The sequence below is a fragment of the Microchirus variegatus genome (assembly GCF_963457635.1).
Source record: "Microchirus variegatus genome assembly, chromosome: 15".
NCBI classification, from domain to species: Eukaryota; Metazoa; Chordata; class Actinopteri; order Pleuronectiformes; family Soleidae; genus Microchirus; species Microchirus variegatus.
In genome coordinates, this window is record NC_139816.1 from 14,509,501 (window position 1) to 14,532,820 (window position 23,320).

The 23,320-nt window shown below is 39.2% G+C and overlaps 1 protein-coding gene across 1 annotated transcript in view; it reads right to left on the bottom strand.

Moving 5' to 3' along the window:
* cntnap2a (contactin associated protein 2a) overlaps window positions 1-23,320 on the bottom strand; it is a gene marked incomplete at both ends in the record, with an annotated part of 311,484 nt that overhangs the window by 169,673 nt on the left and 118,491 nt on the right. The window contains one exon of the mRNA XM_083901554.1: window positions 15,237-15,347. Coding sequence (XP_083757680.1) covers window positions 15,237-15,347 — 111 coding nt within the window. The remainder of the gene's footprint in view (window positions 1-15,236; window positions 15,348-23,320) is intronic.

Sequence of the window (23,320 nt, forward strand, 5' to 3'; positions counted from 1 at the left end):
TCTTTGTAATATTTCGATTTATTCTTATCTTAATGTATAACCATCTGCAAATCTCACACACAGAGAGGGTGCTATCCACTTAACTCAAACACTTATTTTTTAATCTTCTTTAAACGAATTACACAGTTTAATTTGTATGCAGGATCATTTTTAAAAGCATGCCTTTTTATTTGGATAAAGAGCTGCTAACCACTACCTGGCTGGCCCTCATGGGTTGATGCTCTTGTCAGTGTTTGTTCCTTTAAAATGTACACACTCGTATACATACAGTACATATACACACACACACGATAGAATAAAGTAGGCAGCAAGAAAACAGCAAGTGCTTAAAATTAAACGCAAAAAAAATTGGCAACTTCAGAAAGGATCCATTTGTGATCGATATAACTGGGTCAGAATATCTCCACATCAGCAGGTTTTTGTGAGGTGAACCAAATATGCAGTGATTAATACCTTCCAAAAGTGGACCAAGAAAGGAAACCAAGAAAAGCAGTTCAGAAAATGTTCAAGGCTTTGACCTGAACCCCAAAGCTCCTAGATCTCAGTCTGATCCATGTGAAGTGCTGGGAAACTAATATCTTATCACAGGACACTTTGAGAGATCTTGTGTAGTCCATGCCTTGATAGGTCAGAGCTGGTTTGGCAACATGAGTTTTATGTTGTGGCTGATGGATATATGTCCTTTTTAAATACAGCCTCCAATATATGCAGTGTTTATGATCTTCTACAGAGAGAGTAGGTGCAACAAAGTTGGAAGACATTTTTTCCAGGGTGAAATATTGCTTTGAAGAAAATGACTCTCCGAAAGCATCAAAGAAGATCATTTCAGTGCCATTTCCCCCATGGCTACATAGTCAACTGTTGGGACAGATGGCTGTGTTTGTTCTATAATCCACTCAGTGGAAGTCACTATTCTTGTGTTAGCCTGGACACGGCACTGACTTCACTGCGAGACAGATTGTGTCCCCATTTACTTCCCCAGATGTCGACCTACAGCAGGGCCAAACTTCTCTGGACCTCGCAGATTAAATGAGCCTCAGGTTGAATGGTGTGGAAACAAGAGCGCAAAGGCAATGTGAGGGAAATTCTTAATCTTTGGCCTCTCCCTCTCTATTAAATATTATAGAACTCCCATTGAAGGTGGATTCTTAGAGGCAGAAACTATGCCGTATTCAAGGTTGGCCAAAAGAGAAAGCCATTGAATTCATTATTTGACAGGAACGCCAATTAGAGCCCGATGCAACCCAAAATAATGGTGGAGCCAAGAGCAGATCATTCCAGTTACGTTTGGGTCATCTGGGCTTGAATGAAATACCTTAAGGTCATTAGACAGATAACTAAATGTATCAGCGCTGGCAAGCTGCTCATCAGAACCTGTGCTTACGTCTGATGTAGCCTCTGTTCTCCTCAGGACTGAGCTGTCTTCAGTAAATTCTTCAAACTTAACTCCCAATCGACTCCAGAGACTTATTCACCACTTCACCAACCTTCCCAACAGGCAATTGGGGCATTCATAAAGGCAAATAAAATAATGTTGAAGAGGGTTCGGAAAAATCTGCAAAGTTGTACAATATTGTTGATGACTTTGCCACCAGATTGTCATATCATAAAGGAGAAATATGCACAGAGGACTTCACAGACAGATGTAAGGACAAGTAGACACACACACACACACACACACACACACACCAAGCACTGAAGATGTATCTTGCAGCAAACAGCTGAGTCTGTGACAGAATGTGACTATGAAATGATTATCAGGAACAGTGGGTGGTGGATTGACTGCGAACTGGCCAAGTCACGGCCGTCTTCCTTCATTCTCTGTGTTCGATTTCTTTTTTCCTCTAAAGGACGAACACAGATAAGAGAGTGACGGCCCCGAAATCAACGAGAGAAGAAGAGTGACAGATTTAAACATGACAGGAAGAGAGAGTGGAATGGAAACATGGGGACAAGATGAAGGGAAGGGAGATAGCGAGACAGAGAAAGTGTACGAGTGGGAGGAAAAACACAGAGCAGAGTGGAGGAAGCAAGAGGGACGATAGACGTATGATAAAATAGAGGACAAGGCAGTTTGCGAGGGGGAATTCCCCCTCCCATGTCAAAAATCCTATATCTTATCCAATTACAGAGCCATTACACTCATGGCCGCAGCCTTGATAGATAACCAGGCCTGTATCAGTGGAAATGTCAATACCTCAAAAACCCGTTGCAGCAAAGCCATTCCCCTGGGGTAAGATCCAAAGTGGTAAAAGTAGAATGGATAAAATGATGGGGGGGGGGGGGGGGGTGAGAAACTGGGAGTCGCAGCGGTGGTGAGATTGTGATAAGTAAACAGAAAGCATAAAATTAAGATTAAGAAGGCAAGCTTATAGTGGACACTGACCGAGGCAGTGTGACGGCTTGAACAGGATCCGAGGACGAGTTGTCAAAGAGAATGATGAGAAGGTATGTGTGGTGCGGTGGTGAAGGGGTGACAAGAGAGGGGAAGAGGCGAGGCAGAAAGATGGAAATGAAGGCGAGTAAGAGAGATGAATTAGGTGAAGGGAGGAGAGGGTGATGAGAGAGGGTTTTATGGTTCTGGTATTGGGGAGGCCAGTGATGGCATAGCATGTGGATGGGATGCAGGGGTAAAAAAAAAAAAAAAAAAAAAAAAAGGACAGAAAGGGAGCAATGTAGTGGCAGTAAAGAAGGTGATAGATGAGCACATAAGTGAAGAGGGGAAGAAGAACAGAGCGCAGGGAAAAGGATGAGAAAGAGAGATAAACGGAAGCCATTAAACACTGAAAAAGGGACACCATCAATGTGGTATTGAACGGCATGCGAGTTCAAATGACAAGAACCGAAAGCAAAAGCCTGGGGAAAAAAAAAGTTAAGAGGCAGATTAAGGACAACAGAAGAGTGGGGGTAAATGAGAAAAGAGTGGTGGGACTATTTGTTCAGTGTTGCGGGAACTGCACACTCTCCAATAATGCGCTGTTGAAGTATTTCAGTGTCACATCGTCTGCGCCGAGAAAGACATGCGGCACTATATTTGTTTTCAGACACAACGAGGATATTTCATTGGTCATGTCTGATGAAAGAACTGAAGCGTGAATTATTTCGATGTCAAAAAGTGGTTATTAAAATGTCTGCATTGAAAATGTAGTGGGATGGTGATTGGCACCTCACAGAAAAAAGGTTGTTTCAATCCTGGTTCGACTGGGTGGGAGTTATTCCCTCCAAGCTCCACAGATATGCAGAGTGTCTCACTATGTTGGCCCTGTGATGGAATGTCCACGGTGAACACACGCCTTTCATCCAATGTCAGCTGGGATTGACTCCAGCTCCTCAAGTGACCTTTGACGCATAAGTGGTCTAGATGATAGATGGATTAATCTATTAGAAGCTTGTTAGATATAACCTTCATTCACCAAAAGCATGTTCTGTCAGAGCTGCTATGTTTTTGTTTGTTTTGTCTTTAAGGTTTCTCTCTAACCACACTCACATAGCTGGTACCTTTTAAGCTGACAAACAAACTGTAATTTAAAAGTGTTGTCTTCATCCATTAGTTTCACCACAATAGGCTGAGCACATGGGAACAATTATGATGATTTACAAATTTGCACCATCCTTTTTAGACAACTCATCCATATCATTTGAGGCATGCGGTCAAAGAGTTTGTTTTTAATGACTATGATGCAAATAAGTTACAAGAATCAAAACTACAATATCAACATTTCTGCCTGCTCTGACAAAGACCTCTAAGAAATGAATTCATAAGTAAGCAACCAAAATAAATAAATGCAGAAAATGATAAAGAAAACATGAACACTATAGTAAATAATAAAGACTGCACACTTAACTAATTTATCCTCAGTTGTCCACACAGTTTTCCTACAAAAAGCACAAATACCAGAACATAATGAAACATAATGGCTGCCATTTCTCGTAACTAATCTCTCACATTTAATAATCTCTCACATTAACTTACTCAACACCTCATGCATTAACACTCATTTACAGAGGTAAATCCTGCAGATTCTGCCAAAGCACCAAACCATAGAAACATTAATATGAAAATATGAAAAGCTAGGTCACTTAATATACTGTGAGTAATTTAGATTTTATTTTATTCATAAAGCCTTCAGTGCTGTTGTTTGTTGCTGCTATTTTGAAGTTTTTAAAGTCTCAATTTGTATGAATCTATAGTGTCTCGTCCAACTGTATCTCTATACATAAATTTAAAAAGATACTTACTAAAAATATGAGAAATGCGATTGGCCAATACAGTGCATTGTTGGATTAAGTTGCCTTGTGTTGCTTTGGAAGTTGCGCAAAGTTGAACATTTTTTGATGGTAACCTTTTGTTACTTTTTGTAGCCAGAGACCAGCCCTGCAGTGTCAATGAAATGAATGAGCAGACTGTGGATTCAAAGAAGTGCTTGCTGTCCGTCTGAACTTGGCTCTAAGGGTTGTGCGAAAAGGACGTGGGTGATGGTTAGGGGGGAAAAAGGAGTGGAAGAAGCGGAAGCATAGAGCAGGGTTACAGGGTTACCAGAAGGAACAGATGGGAGTCCGAGAGAGACGGATACATTTAAAAGTCCTGCGAGATGTAAAGGTTCAAAAGAGTGTGAAAGTGATGGCAAGCATTCGGGAAAGATGGAATAAAAAAAAAAGTAAAGAGAGAAGAGAGCTTTGGGCTAAAGAGCTTGATGCTAGATGCCAGGGGAGGAAAAAAAGGGGCACAAATAAAGTATGAGGTACAGTAAAAGGAAAGGGACTAGGGAAGTGAGCTGGGCAAATGCTGTCAAATATTGTCATAGACTGGGGAGGAAAGGAGATGCCTGGGAAAAAAAAGAGCAGATAAAAGGTGAGTGGGAAGGAGGGGCAGAACAAGAGTGATACATGTATATATTTATATATATATATATGTATATATATATATATATATATATATATATATATAAAAGAACAGAGGCTCAGTGAAAGGTGAAAGCTGGAGGGAGAAAAGGTGGGGGTGAACCGGAATACTGGTGAAAAAAAAAAAGATGAGAAAACGGGAGGGGAAGACAGAGGGAGAGGAGTGCCGGGGGGACCGTCACCGTTCTCTCGCCTGTCACACACACAGATGTTCGGGGTGGAGGAGAGGAGCAGGAGAAGGATAGCAGGGGAGAACAGGGGAGCAGAGAAGGTCAAAGAATCCACCTCTGAGCAAGATATGAAGAAAACAGGAGAAAGGCAAGTAAAAGAGGGAAAAGATCAGGAGATAAAGCTCAGGACAAAGGATGGACAACAAGTACAAGCCGAGAGGAGAACGGAGAATAAAGCCTTGATCTCAAAAGATGATAAAACAAAAATCTTCAAAGTACCTCTGTTATAAAGACACTCTCAGTAGATAACACGGCATCAGTTGCTGGGGGTCATTTTTAAATATTGTAATTCTACAGTGAGGCAGACAATGTTGAAAGGACTAAAAAGGAGAAAAACCTACTTCACATGCTATGTGTATAAAGGATGATAGTCAATTAGTCAGGAACATTGTCAGTCTGTAATACACCAAACATATTCATCAATTCAATTTCTTAAATGTGGGGATTGGAGTTGAGGCACCTCAGGTTATTTTTATACAAAACAAAAACAACAGATTAATTAACAATAGCCCTGTGCAGACAGACAACTAAAACAATTTAATTTACATTTAACAAGGAAACTATTATTCTCTAATGAATGCTCCAACTGTGCAACTACCATTGCTACAATGGCGGGTTATCTGTGTCATCACAGATAGCTCAGACCTTGTTTTGCAAGCTTGAAGAAACTCCAGCTACGTTTTCTTTTTCAGCCTTGGCTAGCTCCTTTTTTATCTCAGGAGGAGCCTCTCTGTGTGAATTCCATTTGGACAGCACAGACCTGTAAAGGGCACCACACAGGAACAGTAGCTGTTCAGATAGCTTGTTAATCTGATTAAAATGCCAGCGTCAATGCCACACAAACTGGTTCTAGATGCCAGTGAATTATAAGGTTGTGCGTGAGAAATTTCAAGCTATTGCAGGATGGGCTGATAAATAGCTACGATGTATCATCAATAGCAGAGAATTTCCCCTGCAAAGAACATCTAAATGACATCAGCACCGAATAAAATCACATCGTATATTCCAACAAATAAGGAGACATCAATGTAAAACTCACACTCACAGTTAGAAATTCCAGTATCTAACAGATTGTAAACAGTGACCGTACAAACAACTATAAGTCAAATTGGTAATGTGGAGGGTACACAAGCTTGGGATGGGAATCTGTCCGAAAAATCCAAAAATCATATATGTTGCATGCTTAAAGGTGCATTATGTAATAAATCTAAAGCAACTGGTCATAAAATCCTCCTAATATGTCACAGAGACTCAGGAATAATGTTCATACAACAAACTGAACTCACCAACAACAACAGTACAGACAAAATATTTGCATTAAAAAAATATTTTGCAGACTGCAAATCATGTTTATGTTTTGAAATCATGTTTTTGCATGTGGCGCCACCTACTGCCGTCTACCAATACAATAATTGCACTTAGCAGAGTCTCAGCTTCCGAGCAACCACGAGTTGCCAGTTACGTCAGAAAACGAGACCTAAAAGACCTCGGTATTTTGAATTTGAATGTGGCCACATTCTTACATATGGCGCCTTTAACTATGCACAGACTTTAAAAATGTAAATAAATACAAATCAGCAAAAGCATGTTTGTCATGTTTGGACTATTTATTACAGCAATATTTGTTCCACAATTGGAGTCTTTGAAATGACTCGGCATAAATAGTTCATAAAGGGTCTAAAATGACTGTATCGGACTAATGTTGGCATCGGTAGATACTTGAGTTTGTGATATTGGTATCTGACACAAAAAAGTGGTAGCGTCACATCCCGAATACAAGCAACATGCCGGCAAATGAAAGGCGAACTATAATTGACAGAAAATGCAAGAGAGAAGCACTCTCTGGGAAAATATAAATTGAAAATATACAAAACTTACAGTAGAGACTGCACGGTATAAAAAAAACAGTGACAGTGTAGCTGTGAGTGCCGAGTAGAAAGCAGCTTCTAATTTTTTACTGCCAAACAGGCCAGCACAAAATGCTATTCATTTCAAGTGCCCCACTGGATCTACAACAGACTGATGGGAGAAAATGAGAAGGAAAAGACAGTGGAACAGTGGAAAGTGAGCAAGGTAACGCAACAAAAGAACAAAATTGAGATCGAACGAGGAGAAGTGGGGGAGAGAGTACTAAAGAAGCAGATTCCTAAAACACAGGCATTTCCACGTCAAAGTGCAGAGTTGAGAGAGAGAGAGAGAGAGGGACTTTGGAATCTGACTTTTGGACGAGTGACAAGCGTTTGGTGACGGGCATGACACACACATTAAAGTGACAGGGGCAGATCAGAGCATTAAAAAAAGAACATCTTTCCTCTGTCATGCTGTCAGTGTGGGAGAGTGAGTGGGTGCATGCACATGACAGAATTGGTATTCGATGCTTTCATGCCTCTGTGCGTTCGTTTCTATACGTGTGTGGGAGTGTGTGCTTATCAAAGCTGATACTTTTCATCTCAAAATCACATTAACAGGAAGTATAACTTAGTAATTTATTAAGACGCCATGCGTTGGGTAAAAAAAAAGGCAGTAGAAAGAAACCAGCTGGTTGGCCCTCTGTTAGTACTTCATCTTTCTGTCATGGAGCAAAGGGAACGGATGGAGACAGAGTAATTTAATTAGGAGCGGACTGCCATTATCGATGGATGACTGCAACGGCTGGAGACATCAAACAATTTTGCAAAAAATGACAGAGAGTGAGGAGCAATGCATGACAAAAGCGGGAGGGGAAACTCTTTAATTGTCCAGCGAGACAGAGCTCTGCGGTACTTTGATTTCCTCCATTTAAATAAAGAGAACCACAGTGCAACTTCTTTAAAGTTTGGAAAAACTTGAGAAATGTCTGGCTGAGAGAGTGTGGGAGAAGGAAGAAGAAGAAGAAAAAAAATGATAATGAAGTCTGGGAAGTAAGAAAGAGGGCAGGCTGAGAAAATGGAGTGTGGGATTGAGAATGTTACTGTAGAAAATAGAGAGTGTATGAGGTAAAATGAGATGGAGAGGCAAAGAAGAGGAGACAATGATGTGATGGAAGGCAGAGAGAGCAGACGGAGCAGAGGAACGGAGAGATAAGGGGGGAGAGAGAGAGTAAAACGGAGAGAAGAAAATGGAATATAAGGATCAATGACCACGTGTTTGTGATTAGTGGCTCAATCTCATGCTTGGCCACGTCTGCACTGCGCAGTAATGTGGCTGCACAACATGCATGCTCATAAGGGATAAAAAGAGTATTGTAGACAACTTTAATTCAAGAAAAAAGTACTTAGTTACTTAAAATGTGGTTCCTCTTAATATGCTTCAATTAATAGTTACATTAGCAATTGTTTATTTTGGACCAAATGTATTAATTTATTGGCATACCTGTTGCTATGCTTCCTACATAGCTGCATGGTTCATTATGTAAATACTGTGCGTTTTCTTATGTTATTCTGACAGAATATCAATTCCATGTACTCCCTCCTTGAAATGACTGCCATCAGTTGTCAGGTAGTGTGTACAGGTGTGGGTGGAAAGCAGCATTTGCATTATTTTAATGTGCTGGCATTTCAAGATGTGTAAACCCTACTCAAGCAGAACAAAGTCGGTTAAAATGAATTTATAAAAAATAAACTTAGCACAAAAAGTAAGGAGATTTGTGTGTGGTGGATTATGTCTTTGTTGTAACAATGCTTCATGGAAATAAATCTTATACCGTTGGAAAGCCTGTTTATTTCCCATTTAAATTACGCCACATTTGTGAGGAAAACGCATTTCTCTGCCAACGCCAACAAGCTTATTCTGCTATTGGCTCTTGTTTGGTGTCAATTATACGATGACTGAAGTCTGAAGAGACAGGACATAATTGAAATTTAACAATTTATTAATTTAACAAACAGGGGTCCTCAGTAGAATGTGGAAGAACCTGCTCCTCATGCAGGGTTATAATATTGTAAAAGTTTCTCACTATGTACCCTACAGTGCCTTGAGATAATGTATGTTGTGATTTGGAGCTATACAAATACAAGTGAATTGAATTCCATTCTCTGCATTCCTTAAATCTGGAGGTAGTTTCTGATAAACCCCGCTCTATATGCTGGCAGGCATTGTCATCTTGGATGCTTGAGTTTGGTCTCAGATTTTGGAGATATTGGATTGCCACTGGTTGCAGAATCTCATCTCGATAGCTCTGTGCATTGCGATTGCCTCCAATGATGGCAACCCTAATTTTTCCAGTGAGGGAGATGAGGCGCCCCCACCAGACGCTCAAAACAAGAGTCAATAGCAGAATTAGCTGTTTTGGCATTGGCAGAAAAGATCTGGCAAGTTTTTCATGGGCGCAACCCACATACTCAACTCTGCTGCTCATCCATTCTTTACAAATGTGGCACCATTTAAAAGTGCTTTGCTCAGGGACACCCACCAGCCCTTGGTCCGTCCTGGGATTGAACCAGCGAACTTCCTGTTGTTAAACAGGCTTTCCAACAGTATATTTATTGGCAAGAACAACAAATAAATAATCGACCGAATACACATTTCCTTACTTTTTGTGCTATAGTTCTCACTTTAAGAGTAGTTAAAAAGATCTGCGATATGACAATGATGTTTAACAAAGATATCGAATTAACCAGCATAATAAGGTGGCCAGGCACTGTTCCCAACCAAAGCAATCAACTCAGCTGACAGTTTGGTACACCTGCACAAATACTAACTTCCTGAGGAATATGATGTTCTGCTCTTTTATTAAAATACTTTCAGAGAGGTTTAACTTCATTCATTTAGCAGGAGAAGTTGCTGAGGAGCTGTATTGAATTATAGACAGAGGTGATTTTTTTTTATTTTAACATACCTTCCCTGATATGAATAGGGTGGACAGCATAATAGAAACACCTGAATACCACAGCAGGTGGCTTTATGAAGCAATATAGAGTTTAATACATTTAATAGCCTGCCATGTCAAACACAATTATGTGCACCATACAGTACTAAAAACATCTTTTAAATAAACAACATAACAGCTGCAGCAAGTAAAGACTCAACGCGACATTGTTCGACTCTGTCGAGCGAGTTTTCAAAATCCATCCACAACTTGTCCACTGTCCTACTTCTGTCTGTTTGTTTTCACGGCAAAATGTGAGGAAACGATCTGCTCTCGCTGTGAACTTGAGTTCTCAAACGACTGAGCTAAGTGAGCTCTGCAGTCACATCATGCAGTAACCAGATAAATCGACAGCTGGCGCACACCTCAGCCACTGCGTAAGTGACAGTAGAACTAACCGCTTTAGGCATTATCTTCAATAAATATGCACTAATTTGAACACAGTTCTACAGCACAAGTCTCATCATGAAGCCATGGTTCCAATTAGAAATGTTGGAATGGGATATCTCTTTTAAAAAAAATCAACCAAATTCAGTGTGTTTACAGGGATTCAATCATAAATATTAGATTATGAATGATTTAAGATAACTGCATGCATGTTTTCTGCCCGAGGGCTTGGATTGTGGAGAACAAATGGTGTTTAGCAGGCACCAGAGGTCTAAATGGGAACATTGTTCTCTCATCTGCAAGGATTTGATGTTCATTTCATCATGGCAAGTAAAGCGGATGCTCATTTTCGGTACCATACGCATAAGCACTGTTTTCATCCTCTGCTTGTTAATTGGTTACACTCTCTTACTTTAGGGAAACGCTGCTGTTTAGTTGCATCATGGGAAATGTATGTAGTATCTGATGTTTCCAGAGCGTGACATGGACAAAGAATTAAAGATACATTAGCCTCTGTTGCGTACATTTGTGCTGTCAAATTCTCTCTTAAATCTCTTGACTTCCTATCAAGTCTATAGGCTGATTTCACTTTAAAATGAGGGAGCACAGCACGACTTACATACATCTGCCATATTTATAAAGTGTTGATCGTGGATTCAAACGCATTTTAATGTGAGTTTTTAAAATGTTCTGTGGCCCATCTTCAAACCTAGAAACTCAAAGAGAGAGATGTGAGGGGAAATATCCCTTTATACATGATATTAGCAACACGTCTAGGTTTCCCCTTCCTTGCCTTCTCCTTCCCCTCATCACCCCCCCCCATCATGCCTCTGACTGTAGAAATAAACCAAAGGGTTGTGGCTTTGCCTGGCACATATGAGATGTGCAGAGGTTCAGAGCTGAACCAATACTATGGAAAGGTAGTGAGGGGGCAGGGGAATACATTTGTGAAGGAGGAATGATGGTGAGAGACAGGAAAGAGCCAAGACAGCATTCCATGCCAATATATTGGGAATTTAACAGCCTTTTTACCAACAGTTACATGGCCAGAGAATGAAAAAAGAGCACAAGCCAAACATTAAACAGTGAAAAAAGTAAAGCTTTAGTTTTATAGATTCACCGTCTCCAATGCACCCATTGAATATGTTTATCATTATTCACATATCAGAGGTTAAAACTGTCCCTTCTTTATTTATCTAACCACAAACATAATAATGAAAACAGACAACTCTATAGCTCATCATCCTGGAGATGTAACAATGTAATAATGAACTGCACCACTGACTCAAAATCAGACTAAATGGGTCAGGACTGAAATAAAATCACCTGATAAAATTTTTATTAATAAAGTGTTGCATAATGAAACAGTTAAGTGCGTTTTTTCCATCCGAAAGCAAGAGAAGTTTGCATCATGAAGAATGAATTTAGTTTTGGGGACAGAGATGAAGCATTTTTATGAGCCCCTTATCTTCCCTAAATATGGCATAGAGTATGCATGTTCCTGGTTAGGTATTTATTAACTACATACACTGAAATAAACATTAGCCTATAGCCCTGTTACGTATGATAACTAATGTATCCACATTACCACAAACCTACACAGATAGAAAGCAAAGAGCGTGTACAACAGAAGTTAGATGAAGAAGGAGGGTATGGACCAGTGGCCTGGTAATTGGCTGGCAAACAGAAAACAGCTGCATGCCAAAGAAAATCATTAAGGCATATTGTTTACCTCTCTCTCACACACACCGATGAGTGAATGAAAAATGAATAGCTATCAGGATTCACAACAAAAGCTTAATATGAGTGTTGCGTCGGATTGATTCTGTGTCTTCCCTGTTACATCGCACTGAGACGCTGAGTTGACAGTCTCTGCACACACTCTCATTCATGTCATTGACGGCACATTTGGCTCCTAAATACAGCTGCATGGAGGGACCCTTACTTGCGGGATGGCTCTGTGGGTGTGAGGTTATAATCTGTGGTCTGTGGTCTGATCTGTGTATTCCTCAGAGTGCAGGTATCATACTTTATCAGAAAATGTGTACATGTATCAGGCACGATTGATGGCTTATTAAATGATGTATTCTTATGCAGAGGCTGTTGTGTTAATTTTTCACAATTATTCTAAACCAAGGTTATAATAGTTTTGGATATTTTATTAGTTTTTTAGCTTCAACTTTAAATATGTTTTAATTCGTTTTTAGAACAGGTTAGCTTTTATTAGTATATTTTCCCCAAAATCCAATTCAATCCAACTTTATAAAGCACTTTAAAAAGAACAGCTGAAATGAAGTGCTGTACATCAGAGGTACATAAATAAAACAAATAAAACATGCATACTTAAATTCTTAATTTTAGCATTTACAGGTGCAAAATTCCAAAAGATCATAATAAGTATTGCGTCATAAAGATCCAGCAGAATATGCCATTATAAAGGTCTATTGGGACAATTGAATAACCATCCCTGAATCAAATATAACAAGTCTACAAGAAATGAACCTGAAGTTCAAAATCTTTATCATAGTGTTGAGGTTGAATTCCATTAGTGTGCCAAGTAAAAATATATATACATTGCCAACAGACTAAAGCAGGGGTCACCAACCTTTTTGAGATGAGAGCTACCTGAAGGGTAAAGAATAATATGGAGGGCTACCACATTAACATTTAATTTTTTTTGTTTACCATTTAAATGATTAATATTATGCATTCAACTGCATACACATTCATTCCAGTGCTTGCTCCTAACGATTACCAGTTTTTATAAACAATATCAAAGATATTTTACTGAGCGATCATACGGATTCATGCAAGTGAGGTGAAGTGAAGTGAGCCCGCGGGCACCGTATTGGCTGCCTGCGGGCTACCAGGTGCCCGCGGGCACCACGTTGGTGACCCCTGGACTAAAGACACACACAAAAATAACATAAATAATAATAATAATAATAATAATAAATAACCCTCATAAGACGCATCACATTGCTAGTGAGCCAAGAGTCTCAGCGAGCCAAATCTAAGAAAAAACATAAGCAAAGTAAAATAGTAGAAGTAGTAGTAGTAGTAGTAGTAAAAGTAAAAATCCATTTTCCATTAGGTGTGTCACAATCTTGATTGTTAATCGATTATTGATCGACACGAAAACGCAACAAATACAGCAAGACATCTACGCAGGCTTCATAAGGAAGTATGCCTCACTGAAACTCGGATCTGAACTCTGTTCTGATTTGAAGCGTAACTTTGCTCAAAAATAAAACTCATATTAAAGCGATAACTCGCTCTAAAGGCGTGTTTATAATAGCATCAGACATGCAACCTTATTCAGTGACAGAAAACCCTGGATTGTATTTGTTACATTATTGCTACATTCATGTTGTTAATAAATCATTAAAATCTGACAATAGGGCCTGAGGGTGATACACTGCAAACAAATGATGGACATTATATCACTCATAACACCATGTAGCCGATGAGTTATCGTGACATAAAACCAATGATCCTAGACTAAATTAGACAAGTCTAAAAATGTCAGACCCATCTGCGCTAATCTACATTCAAAGCATTTTGTCACATACTTTGTGATAACAAGAATAGGAACTAATCAACCAAACAGGGTCATCTCTTCAGGATAAATATTGAAATTCCGACAGTATTGTGACACGTATCTCAGCAAGTGTCCACTTTGGCACATTTACCACTATGTCAACATTTGACGGAGCCTGTCAGTCTATTGTTAAACACTGTTGTAGCTCTGATCACAAACATTTATCACCAACAACTTGAAACATGCAAGGAAAAAATTGTCACTAATTACAAATGAAAACTGCGAGGTAGCGAACGAGCCGAGAATCTTCTTTTTAAGTATGAATATCAGCAGTGAGATCGTGCATAATCAAAGCCACTGGGTTAAACAATTGTATTTTTAGATTTCAACGCTAGCGACCTCAGCGTGACATTTTATTCAGCGTTATTTAATTGCACTTTTTCCAAAGTTGACGAATTAAAACCACGGCCTCAGCGACTGCGATTGAGTGCTTTTCACGCTGCATTGTTTAGCTATTTGATTATTATTCTACATCTTTTGAAGAATAGCAATCTCAGAGGGATCACATTTCAATGATTCAGCTATTGTACTCCCCCTGATGACCACCATCTCTGGGGGGACTGAATAAAAGCATGCAGATAAAGAATGCAAATGTGGCATATTAACATTCATTTATAATTGCTGTCACAGACGGGGCTGGTCTTCTCTTTTTGTCTTGTTCTTTCTTTAATTTTTTGCTTTTTAGGTGTCACGATTAAGCAGGAACACCCATTTCCTCTCACAGCAGCGTCTATTGGTATAATTAAACACAGCAGATTACGGTGCTTTTATTTGCCAACACTGAGCTCCGTTTCCTCAGTTGTAGTGTGACTATATTAGATGGAAAAGTATGAATTATTAATTGTATAAACATGGAGGGGTGTAATTGTCTGGCCCTATCTCTCCCTCTCTCTCTTTCTCTCTCTCTATCCTGTGAACTGATGTGAAAATGAGCTCCAGTCTGAGTCACTGAGATAATGACTGGAGTGGAGTGAGGGAAGGAAAGGTGGAGAAAATTAAGAGGAAATGGTGGGAGGAAAGTAAAAGGAGAGAAAGTAGAAGAAGAGAAGGAGGAGGAGGCGGAGGGAGGGTGAAGGGAAGGCAGCTGTGCAGCACTGTGAAGGATGAAACTATGAAGGCGAGGACATCTATTTTTCATCGAGTTATTTCTATAACTAATTATAAGGCTGTATGTGCACCACTTATACAATGATTCATGTACAGTATTCATGTATCTAAGTGCATGCAACATCTGCAGGATTTTGCTGTGTCTGTTCACACGTGAGCCTACCTCCTCTCCTGTTGAGCTTGGCATATCCGGGTGCGTATCCATTGGAGAAAACAGACGAGCTGGTGAAGGCTGTGTGAGGCAGAGGGGAGGCGAGAGCTTCGTCACACTTTGCTGAAGAGAGAGAGAGAGAGAAAAAAAAAAATATGAAGAATCAAGAAGGTACAGATGAGAGAAGGTGTGCAGGAGAGGAGTGAGAGAAAGTAGCAGACATGGACAGTGGCACAGAACATTGGGAAGAACAACAACTACAAGAAAAAAAAAAAAAGTTCTCTGTATTTTTCATCACTCACTATCGAGCTCAGGAGCAAGAAACATGAGCATCGCTGGAGGTTGAGGAAGTATGTTTGTGGGTCAGGAACAAAGGAAGTTTAAAACCAGTACTGTAAAAAATAAAACAACATGACCTTGTAACCCGATGCAGTGATATACTTAATTTAGTAAAAAAATAAAAAACAAAGAAAACCCAAAGATAGATGTGAAATAATTTAAAGCCTGAAGTTGACCAGTTCCCTCCTACATTCAGATTTGCAAATTACGGTACGGTTTAGTCGTATTCTGCCTTAATTCACATATTGCCAGGTGACTTTTAATATCGCAGAGCAAGTAAAACTCTGTTTGAAAGAAACATGCAATGTATTTTAAGAATAAAATGAATCTAGGAAACATTGCTTAAAAGATTAAAAGACGATAATGAAATCACATTAAGTGAATTAACCTCTTCTTCACGGTTCTTCGATGAAGGTTGTTAAATGTTGTTTATTGTTTGTATTAATGGTTCAATCCAAATCACTGTCACACCAAAAAGAAGAAAGGTATTGTTGGATTTAACCCATAGAAGAAGGAAGAAAGATTAAAAACCTGGTGCTCAAGTACAGCAGTGCAAAAGCAAAATGGTAGAAAGAAATTAGACAAAGATGAATACAACTTACCAAAGAAGAAGACGGATAGATTAAACTATTTAGATTATCATAAGGTAATTTAGGTCATACAGACAGAAAACCTCAGACTAGGCCTCTGACAAGGCGACAAGGCCTAACAAGCCAACTGCTGCCTTCCCAGGCTCATACTGCACACACGCTCTCGAGACCCCATCCACATCTCTGCTTTTATAGTGGAGCTCCTCCTACAAGTCAAACCAAACTTAGCCCACAATCAATTAGATAATTCAAAATGTGTTTTCTACACAGCTATATCAGCATACATATCCATATATTCAACATAACATTAAAACATCACAAAAATACTATTATTTAGCCACCCAAAAACATGTTTTTTTTTCAGTACCCATAGGAACACCCCTCTGTACTGGCATATGAATGGGACACTCCAAATTACCCCCTCTATAAAAGGTTTTGGATGCTCCCACTTCCTGTTTGACAGTTTGACCTGTGTATGGAGGGACCTTCCATGACTGCCCATTGAACATGGTAACATGCCACACAAATTCAATAAATAACTTTATTAAAATGAACTGTGTATCTGTGTACCTTCCTTATCAATCATTGCTATTACTGCTAACTTTTAACATGGCACGCTAAAGTACTTTTGTGTAACTGAGTGGATGGAATCTAATGAAACTGCAGTAGCACTTAGCTTAGCATGCTAATGTGCCAAGTAGTACCATTTTTAAGTGCAGGTGAAAGACTACATAAACAGGAAAGTAGTGTAACACAGATGTTAGCAGCTAACCTAGCACAGGAGCCATGTGTTGCCTACTCACAAGACATGAGATCCTCCCCTTGATGGGGACATTTTACTGCACAACACACTAGCTTTAGAATGTCCTTCCTTGGACATTCATAACCATGAATGTGATTGCATGTCCAGATATGTTTTCTGTACACATTTACGGCTAGATGAACTGTGCACCCAGTTACTTGGAGTTGCCATAAGGAAGATAGTCAAAATCATCAGCGTTGTTGTGCTGCTCAATGCAAGATGACCTTAGTGTCGACCCACAGCTTCCTGTATTCACAAACTAGTCAAGGAAAAGTGACTATACAGCGGCGTATAAGTACACAAAGGCATGCAACCTTATACAAAAAAATAATAATACACACACCACCTACAGTACATTAGGCTTCACACAGAGAAAAATTGTGAATGGTCTGTCAGGCCAGGTAGAGGCAGTCAATAGCCCCAATATAAGTGTGTGCGCGTTTGAGTGTATATGAGGGTGAGTCAGGTGTAGAAGAAATAGAGATGTTTGTCTTCTCTCACCACGCGATGGGTGAGTGTCTAGGGCTGTTGGCTTGTCAGACGTATTAGCTCTCGTCACAGGTGGCCTCACGGTGGAAAAAGAAAATCACATCATCAAATCTTGGTAATGTACAGCTGTGTATGTGTGTGTTTCTGTATGTAAGAGGAAATGGTCTGCAGCCTCCTGCTGTCAAATAATTTCTATCACAGGCTGTTCTGACAGGAGGACACACACACACTCAGTCACACACTCGGATTCCCCATTATAAATACACACAAAAATTAATTAGGTCAGTGACACAATGACCTTGCACTGAGGTGGTAGTAAAATCCAATAGGAACAATAACATAGCCCTGATATTCAGCAGATTAGAGTGCTTTCAAATAAGGTTGGGTTAGTTGTTTTATCATATAATATACTTGACCTATGTGGGTATATTCATGTGTATATAGGATATAAAAACCTTTCGAAACTGCTTGTAGAAGAGATGAAGGATGTCTGTTTTAAGATGATCACCTGGCCTTTTTCTTCACAAAAAAAAATCAAATAAACTGTTGCTTTTAGAGGGGCTTAGATGAGCTGATGTCATTGGGTGTAACTTGAAAACTCAGTCAACAATGTGCTCCTGCTTATCTCCTTTTGCAAATGTGCCACCGCTCTACTTGCAGCAGCATCTGCTCATGAAGTTAAGAGAAATCTTTAGGTCATGCCTGAGTGTCACAGAAATGATTTGTGTACCAAAATTACACATACTATGTGCGGAGACTCGTGGATTTATCCAGGTGGAAAACTAGAAAGAGAGAACCCGCCAAAATATCCGTTCTAATCTACACAAGTTCCAGCAGCATCTGACATTCACTTCAAATTATTTAAAAAAATTAAGTATCAGTATGGATAAGCAGTATCAGTATCAGTGTCAATACTACTGAGCTGCAGGGGAATGAATGGATAGAATGAGCGAAAGTAGATTTTTAACCTGTGGAGATAAATATATTAATTTCCTGTCTCCAATCATTTCCTCATAACTCTTTAATCTACACATGAGAACAACTGCTATGTGCAATTTGGCGATCGGATGATTAAAAATGAAATAATTGACTAATACTAATATAAATGCTAACACTCAATGCTTTTGAAGAAATAATGCAGCCAATTATAGTCAACTAGAGAAGGCAATTTCTGAAGAAATTGCAGCGAGATTGCCGTCTTCTGCCCGAGCAGAAGCCAATCTAGCATGCTGCGTTTAATTGGTACGAATGAGATGTTGAAACGACGAGTTCAAGTTTGTAATTGAATGTCTGAATGTTTAGAAAGAAGTTGATAATTAGTGCAAAATGAGGGATTGGAAGTAGGAAATATGTTTAATATCTGAATACATCCATTAGTGCTGTTGCAATCATCGCAAAAAATATCGCAGTAGAAGGTGGCAGAAGAAGGCAGCTCTAACATTGCTATTTATGTCTACGGTAGAAAATGTAAAACTCTCCACTCTCCTCTCTAGCGTGCAATGTCATCCACTTTGGAAGTGAAACTTCCACGTAGTACACATCGATGGGAAATTCTGGAATAGACAGAAAATCTGTGGCAGCCATGAAAGAGCTTATTTCAGGTATTAGTCCCACTTTTTCGGAATATTTTGAAGTTTTTACATTCAATTGCACGTAACTATGCAAGAAGCAGAAAATCTGTGATTCTGAAGACATTTTCCATGCATCTTAATCAGGGAAAATGTGTAATAAACTTATTTTAGAAATTACGAAATATTCCAGAAAAAATGCAAGCAATAATACCACAATTGAGCTAAACATTTTGAACAACATACTAGGATTGTTTGCAGCAATCCCACTAATGACTGCATTATGTGGACTTCCAAAGCAGGCTTGAGAGAGAGTGTGTTGAATCTGTGAAATCAGAAACCAGGACATCACTGATCACACTGAATCTGTAATTGTGAAAATGGCACCCTCCCTTTCTCCCTTATGTCGTGTGATGTACATATACAGGGGTGTTAATAATTAACCGTCTGTAGGTGAAATGCTGTTAAGAATTCAGCGGCATTAAACGCATTCATACATTAATTAACCAACATGTGTTTCCTTTAGTTGGCATGTAATTTTGTCTGGACCTCACATGCTGTGTAATTATGTTTTATAACAGCAGGGGATGTAGTTCGTGGAAAAAGTCAAGGAAACAAATGTGAGGTGAGATGGAGAGGCCTCTGACCTGGTGCTACAATTTGGGGAACACTACTTTTCAAGTAGAATGTATGCAAAATGCTAAAATTTAAACTAAAATTTTTATAAAAGTTGATTTATATTATTCATTGTAATTTATTGAAATTGTTGTTTTGTATTTATTGCATTATACACTACCGTACCATATGATTAATAGCTATTGGTCGCTAACCTGTTTCATTATAAGTAAAGAAAATGCAGAAGATTTGCCATATCCTGCAAAATCTTTCTGAGCTGGCTTGAGAATTTGAGCTCAACGACAGCCTTGAAATTACCAGCAATAAAGCATTGTTGACATTGTTCTCCCATTTTTCAGCATCCTAAAGGACTGTTCCTCTACCACAAATGGCAATACAGTTAAGTGATTTATTGCTTTGTTGTGATTAAATAGCAGCACAGGGTTTACCACCCAGGTAAAACTGTGCATGTGTTCTTGGTTGTTCCTCATTTATCTTTAATGTACCTACAGTACGATACATCACGTCCATCAATAATTCACTGATATAGCACAACGATGCAATGCATCCCGTAGCCATGTAATTTAACAGAAAATGCATCAAAATAAAATGCATTTATTAGTTAAAAAAAAAACCACAAGAAACACCCACACCCTGCACAACAGCATGTGCAGGGTTACAAGGTCAAAACACACTATATACTGTACTGTATTTTCCTGTAATGCTATGCATTCAATGTGAGCAGCAAGTCAAGAAAAAAAAGGACAAAAACAATGCAGACCACATGATCATATATTCATGACTGAAGTGCGTGATCGTGGCCTGCTGATATTTGCCTGTCTCAAGATCTGGCACTTTAGGGCAAAGCAAATGACTACAATATCCAAGTGCAAATGTCAGCCTATTCCCAAGAGAGTGAAAGATCAGATAGTTTTACGCATGATGATATGGGAAGAGAAGGAGGTAGGGGAAGTAAGGGAGGCTATAGGATAGAGATATTTATAAAAGAAAACACAGAAACTGAGAGGAAAGTAAAATGGCTGCCTACCAAAGCCATCTTTGTGACATTTCCAGCAAGGTAAATAACTAGGATGTGTAACGATTGCGAGCAGGTGATGCGTCAGCTGGCTGCCATCAGTTGGGACCAGAGCCATGGATAGACAACATTTGGCCAGCTTGTTCAAATGCGTTTAGATTGCTGCCACATCTCTGGAGCTGAAGGGAGTTGGATACAAATGGACCATTATACATCCAGGGTGAAATTCATGACACCCTAAAGATCAGTTGGCATAAAATCACAAACCCCAACCATGAAAAACTAAATTTTATCATCCAGAATGTGTCATAATAACACAGAAAACTGCCATGTCTGCTAAAATCCTGACTCCTAAATTGCCATACCTGCCACACTGGCCCTCAAGGCACAGCACTGACAAAATCACTTTACACACATTTATCATGAAGGCATAACACAATGGATATTCAAAGTATATTTGAGGTTTTAGGCAAGCCTGCAAACAACTCTCAATGTGACCTGTTGCTTTGTGTCCTTACGGTGAGTTTGATAACCAGGTTCTTTGAGAAAATGTAACACAAAACTCTGCTTTTCTTTATTCGGTGTCTGTGCAACCATAGTGTGTGGAGGTTTGCTTTGGTGCTGTCAAGTCCATCCTCTCAGCAACACTGAATGGAACCTGGGGGCTTTTTCTGGACTCAACTCATAGACATAGTGGAAGTTGTCAAAAGTGCCAACAGCTGTATGGAGATAGAGTCTGACTCTCCAAACTATCAGTGGGGGAGTCTACATACAGTATGTGCAAGCTTCCAGTCCCTTGTATGTCCCAGAGCAGTATCTAGTATGTGAATTATAGCAGATTGTGTGCTGTAAGTTACCTATCAGTAAAAAAAACCTGCTATTTGTCTACAGACTTCACTTGTAAACATTCGCACAGGACTGATGCAGTAAAGTCTACATTGCTGTTGGTTCCGCCTTTCACACAGTTCCTCCAATCATCATGCAGAAGCTTAGTGTCCGCGTCTGTTTCTGCCCATCCCCATAACCACTGTCACTGAAGGTGAGCTTCCCTGGAAGCGTTTTAAGTGCATTCTAGTGCATATTTAGTATTGAAATACAACATAGTACATATTAGATGACATTTTAGAGGATTCCATTCCACATTCCCTTGCCGTCTTAGAGCAAACGCCGCCGTTTTGTTTTTTTGTCAGCTTATAGTAAATAAAACATTTAGTGTTATCCCCGTTATCAAACTAGCAAGAAATATCTGATTTAAATGCAAAATCTAAAAATGTAGATTTACATTTAGACACGTAAAATGTCTTCAAAAATATATAGTAAATGTATAATTTCTTAACAGTATTAAAGAGGAAGTAGTTAAAATACTGGTCAAATGGCTGTTCACTAATTAGCAAGCAGCAACACAGGCATGTTGTCCTGGACACCTGGAACTGCATGACAGCAGCTCCCTGGTGGGCTTCACAGAGAGGTATAGGACCCAAATTAACAGATGTTCTGCAGCCTACAAAAGGCCTCTCTAATTGGCATTACAGATGGTTGCTCCTTCCATTTGCCACTGTCTTCAGTCCAAAACAAAATGTGTGCAAGTAAGGACAGAATACAGGATGTTTTCTTTGACTAAACAAAGGTGACAGATTAAAAAAAAAAAGTTCAAGTCCTAATGTAGCATGAAACTATCGCAAACACATCAGCAGTGTGAATGTTGTGAGTCTGTATTTTGGAATACATCTTTAGCAGCTGACAGCGTCCACTTCGATATTGGCTTCCAAACAACACTTTACGGTGTAAACAATGGCTCTGTTGAGCAGTGAAGAACACCATCTTCAGATCTTGGACGTTCCCACAGCTTCTGACCACATCACAGCATCACAAGTGTCAGACAACAGACACAAACAAAGCAGACTGATGCTCAAGTTTCAAATCAAACAAATCACACATGTACTGTCCAAGACACACATACAGTGACTGAGTGGACTTTTGTATGATAATATATGTATATAATAATTTTGGCCTAAGCCAACATGAATTTTCTAGATGCATACAGAATATATCGTAAAAATAGTATATTTTGAGCAATCCCTAAATAAACCCTCCATTGCTCCGAAAATCAATAACAACTCTCCAGACAATTTACAGTATTTTTGATCATATCAAAATCACATATATCCAAATGACTCCATTCTATATGTCTTAAGTTCTGCAATGCACATCCTCTATTACCGTCAATTCAGAGCAAAGTAACATGCTGCACCTGCGTGTGCAGGCCTCCCTCAGCATGTGGCATGAAATAGTGAATGGCAGTGAAGTGAATAACAATCATCCAAACCCCCGAGTGGAAGTCTGTTCAGATTCAGTTCACACAAATATGACAATGGGAATTAAAAAAGGCCAGTTAAGTCTCAATGACAAGGTGCCAAATATCAAATGAGAAACGTGTCCAGTGCAGAGAGAAGAAAGGGTTTATCATAGTTTTAGAGAAATTGAATAAAATAAAATAAAAGAGGCATACTTCAGGTAAATCTTACAAAAATGTGAGCTGCTTTTCCCAAGTCTTGCTGTTAAGAAATGTATACATTATGTGTGTGGAGCTCACTTTGCTTCAGGGTAAGGTACCTCATTACTATATTCACTATTAATTCATATCTCACAGTGCTTTC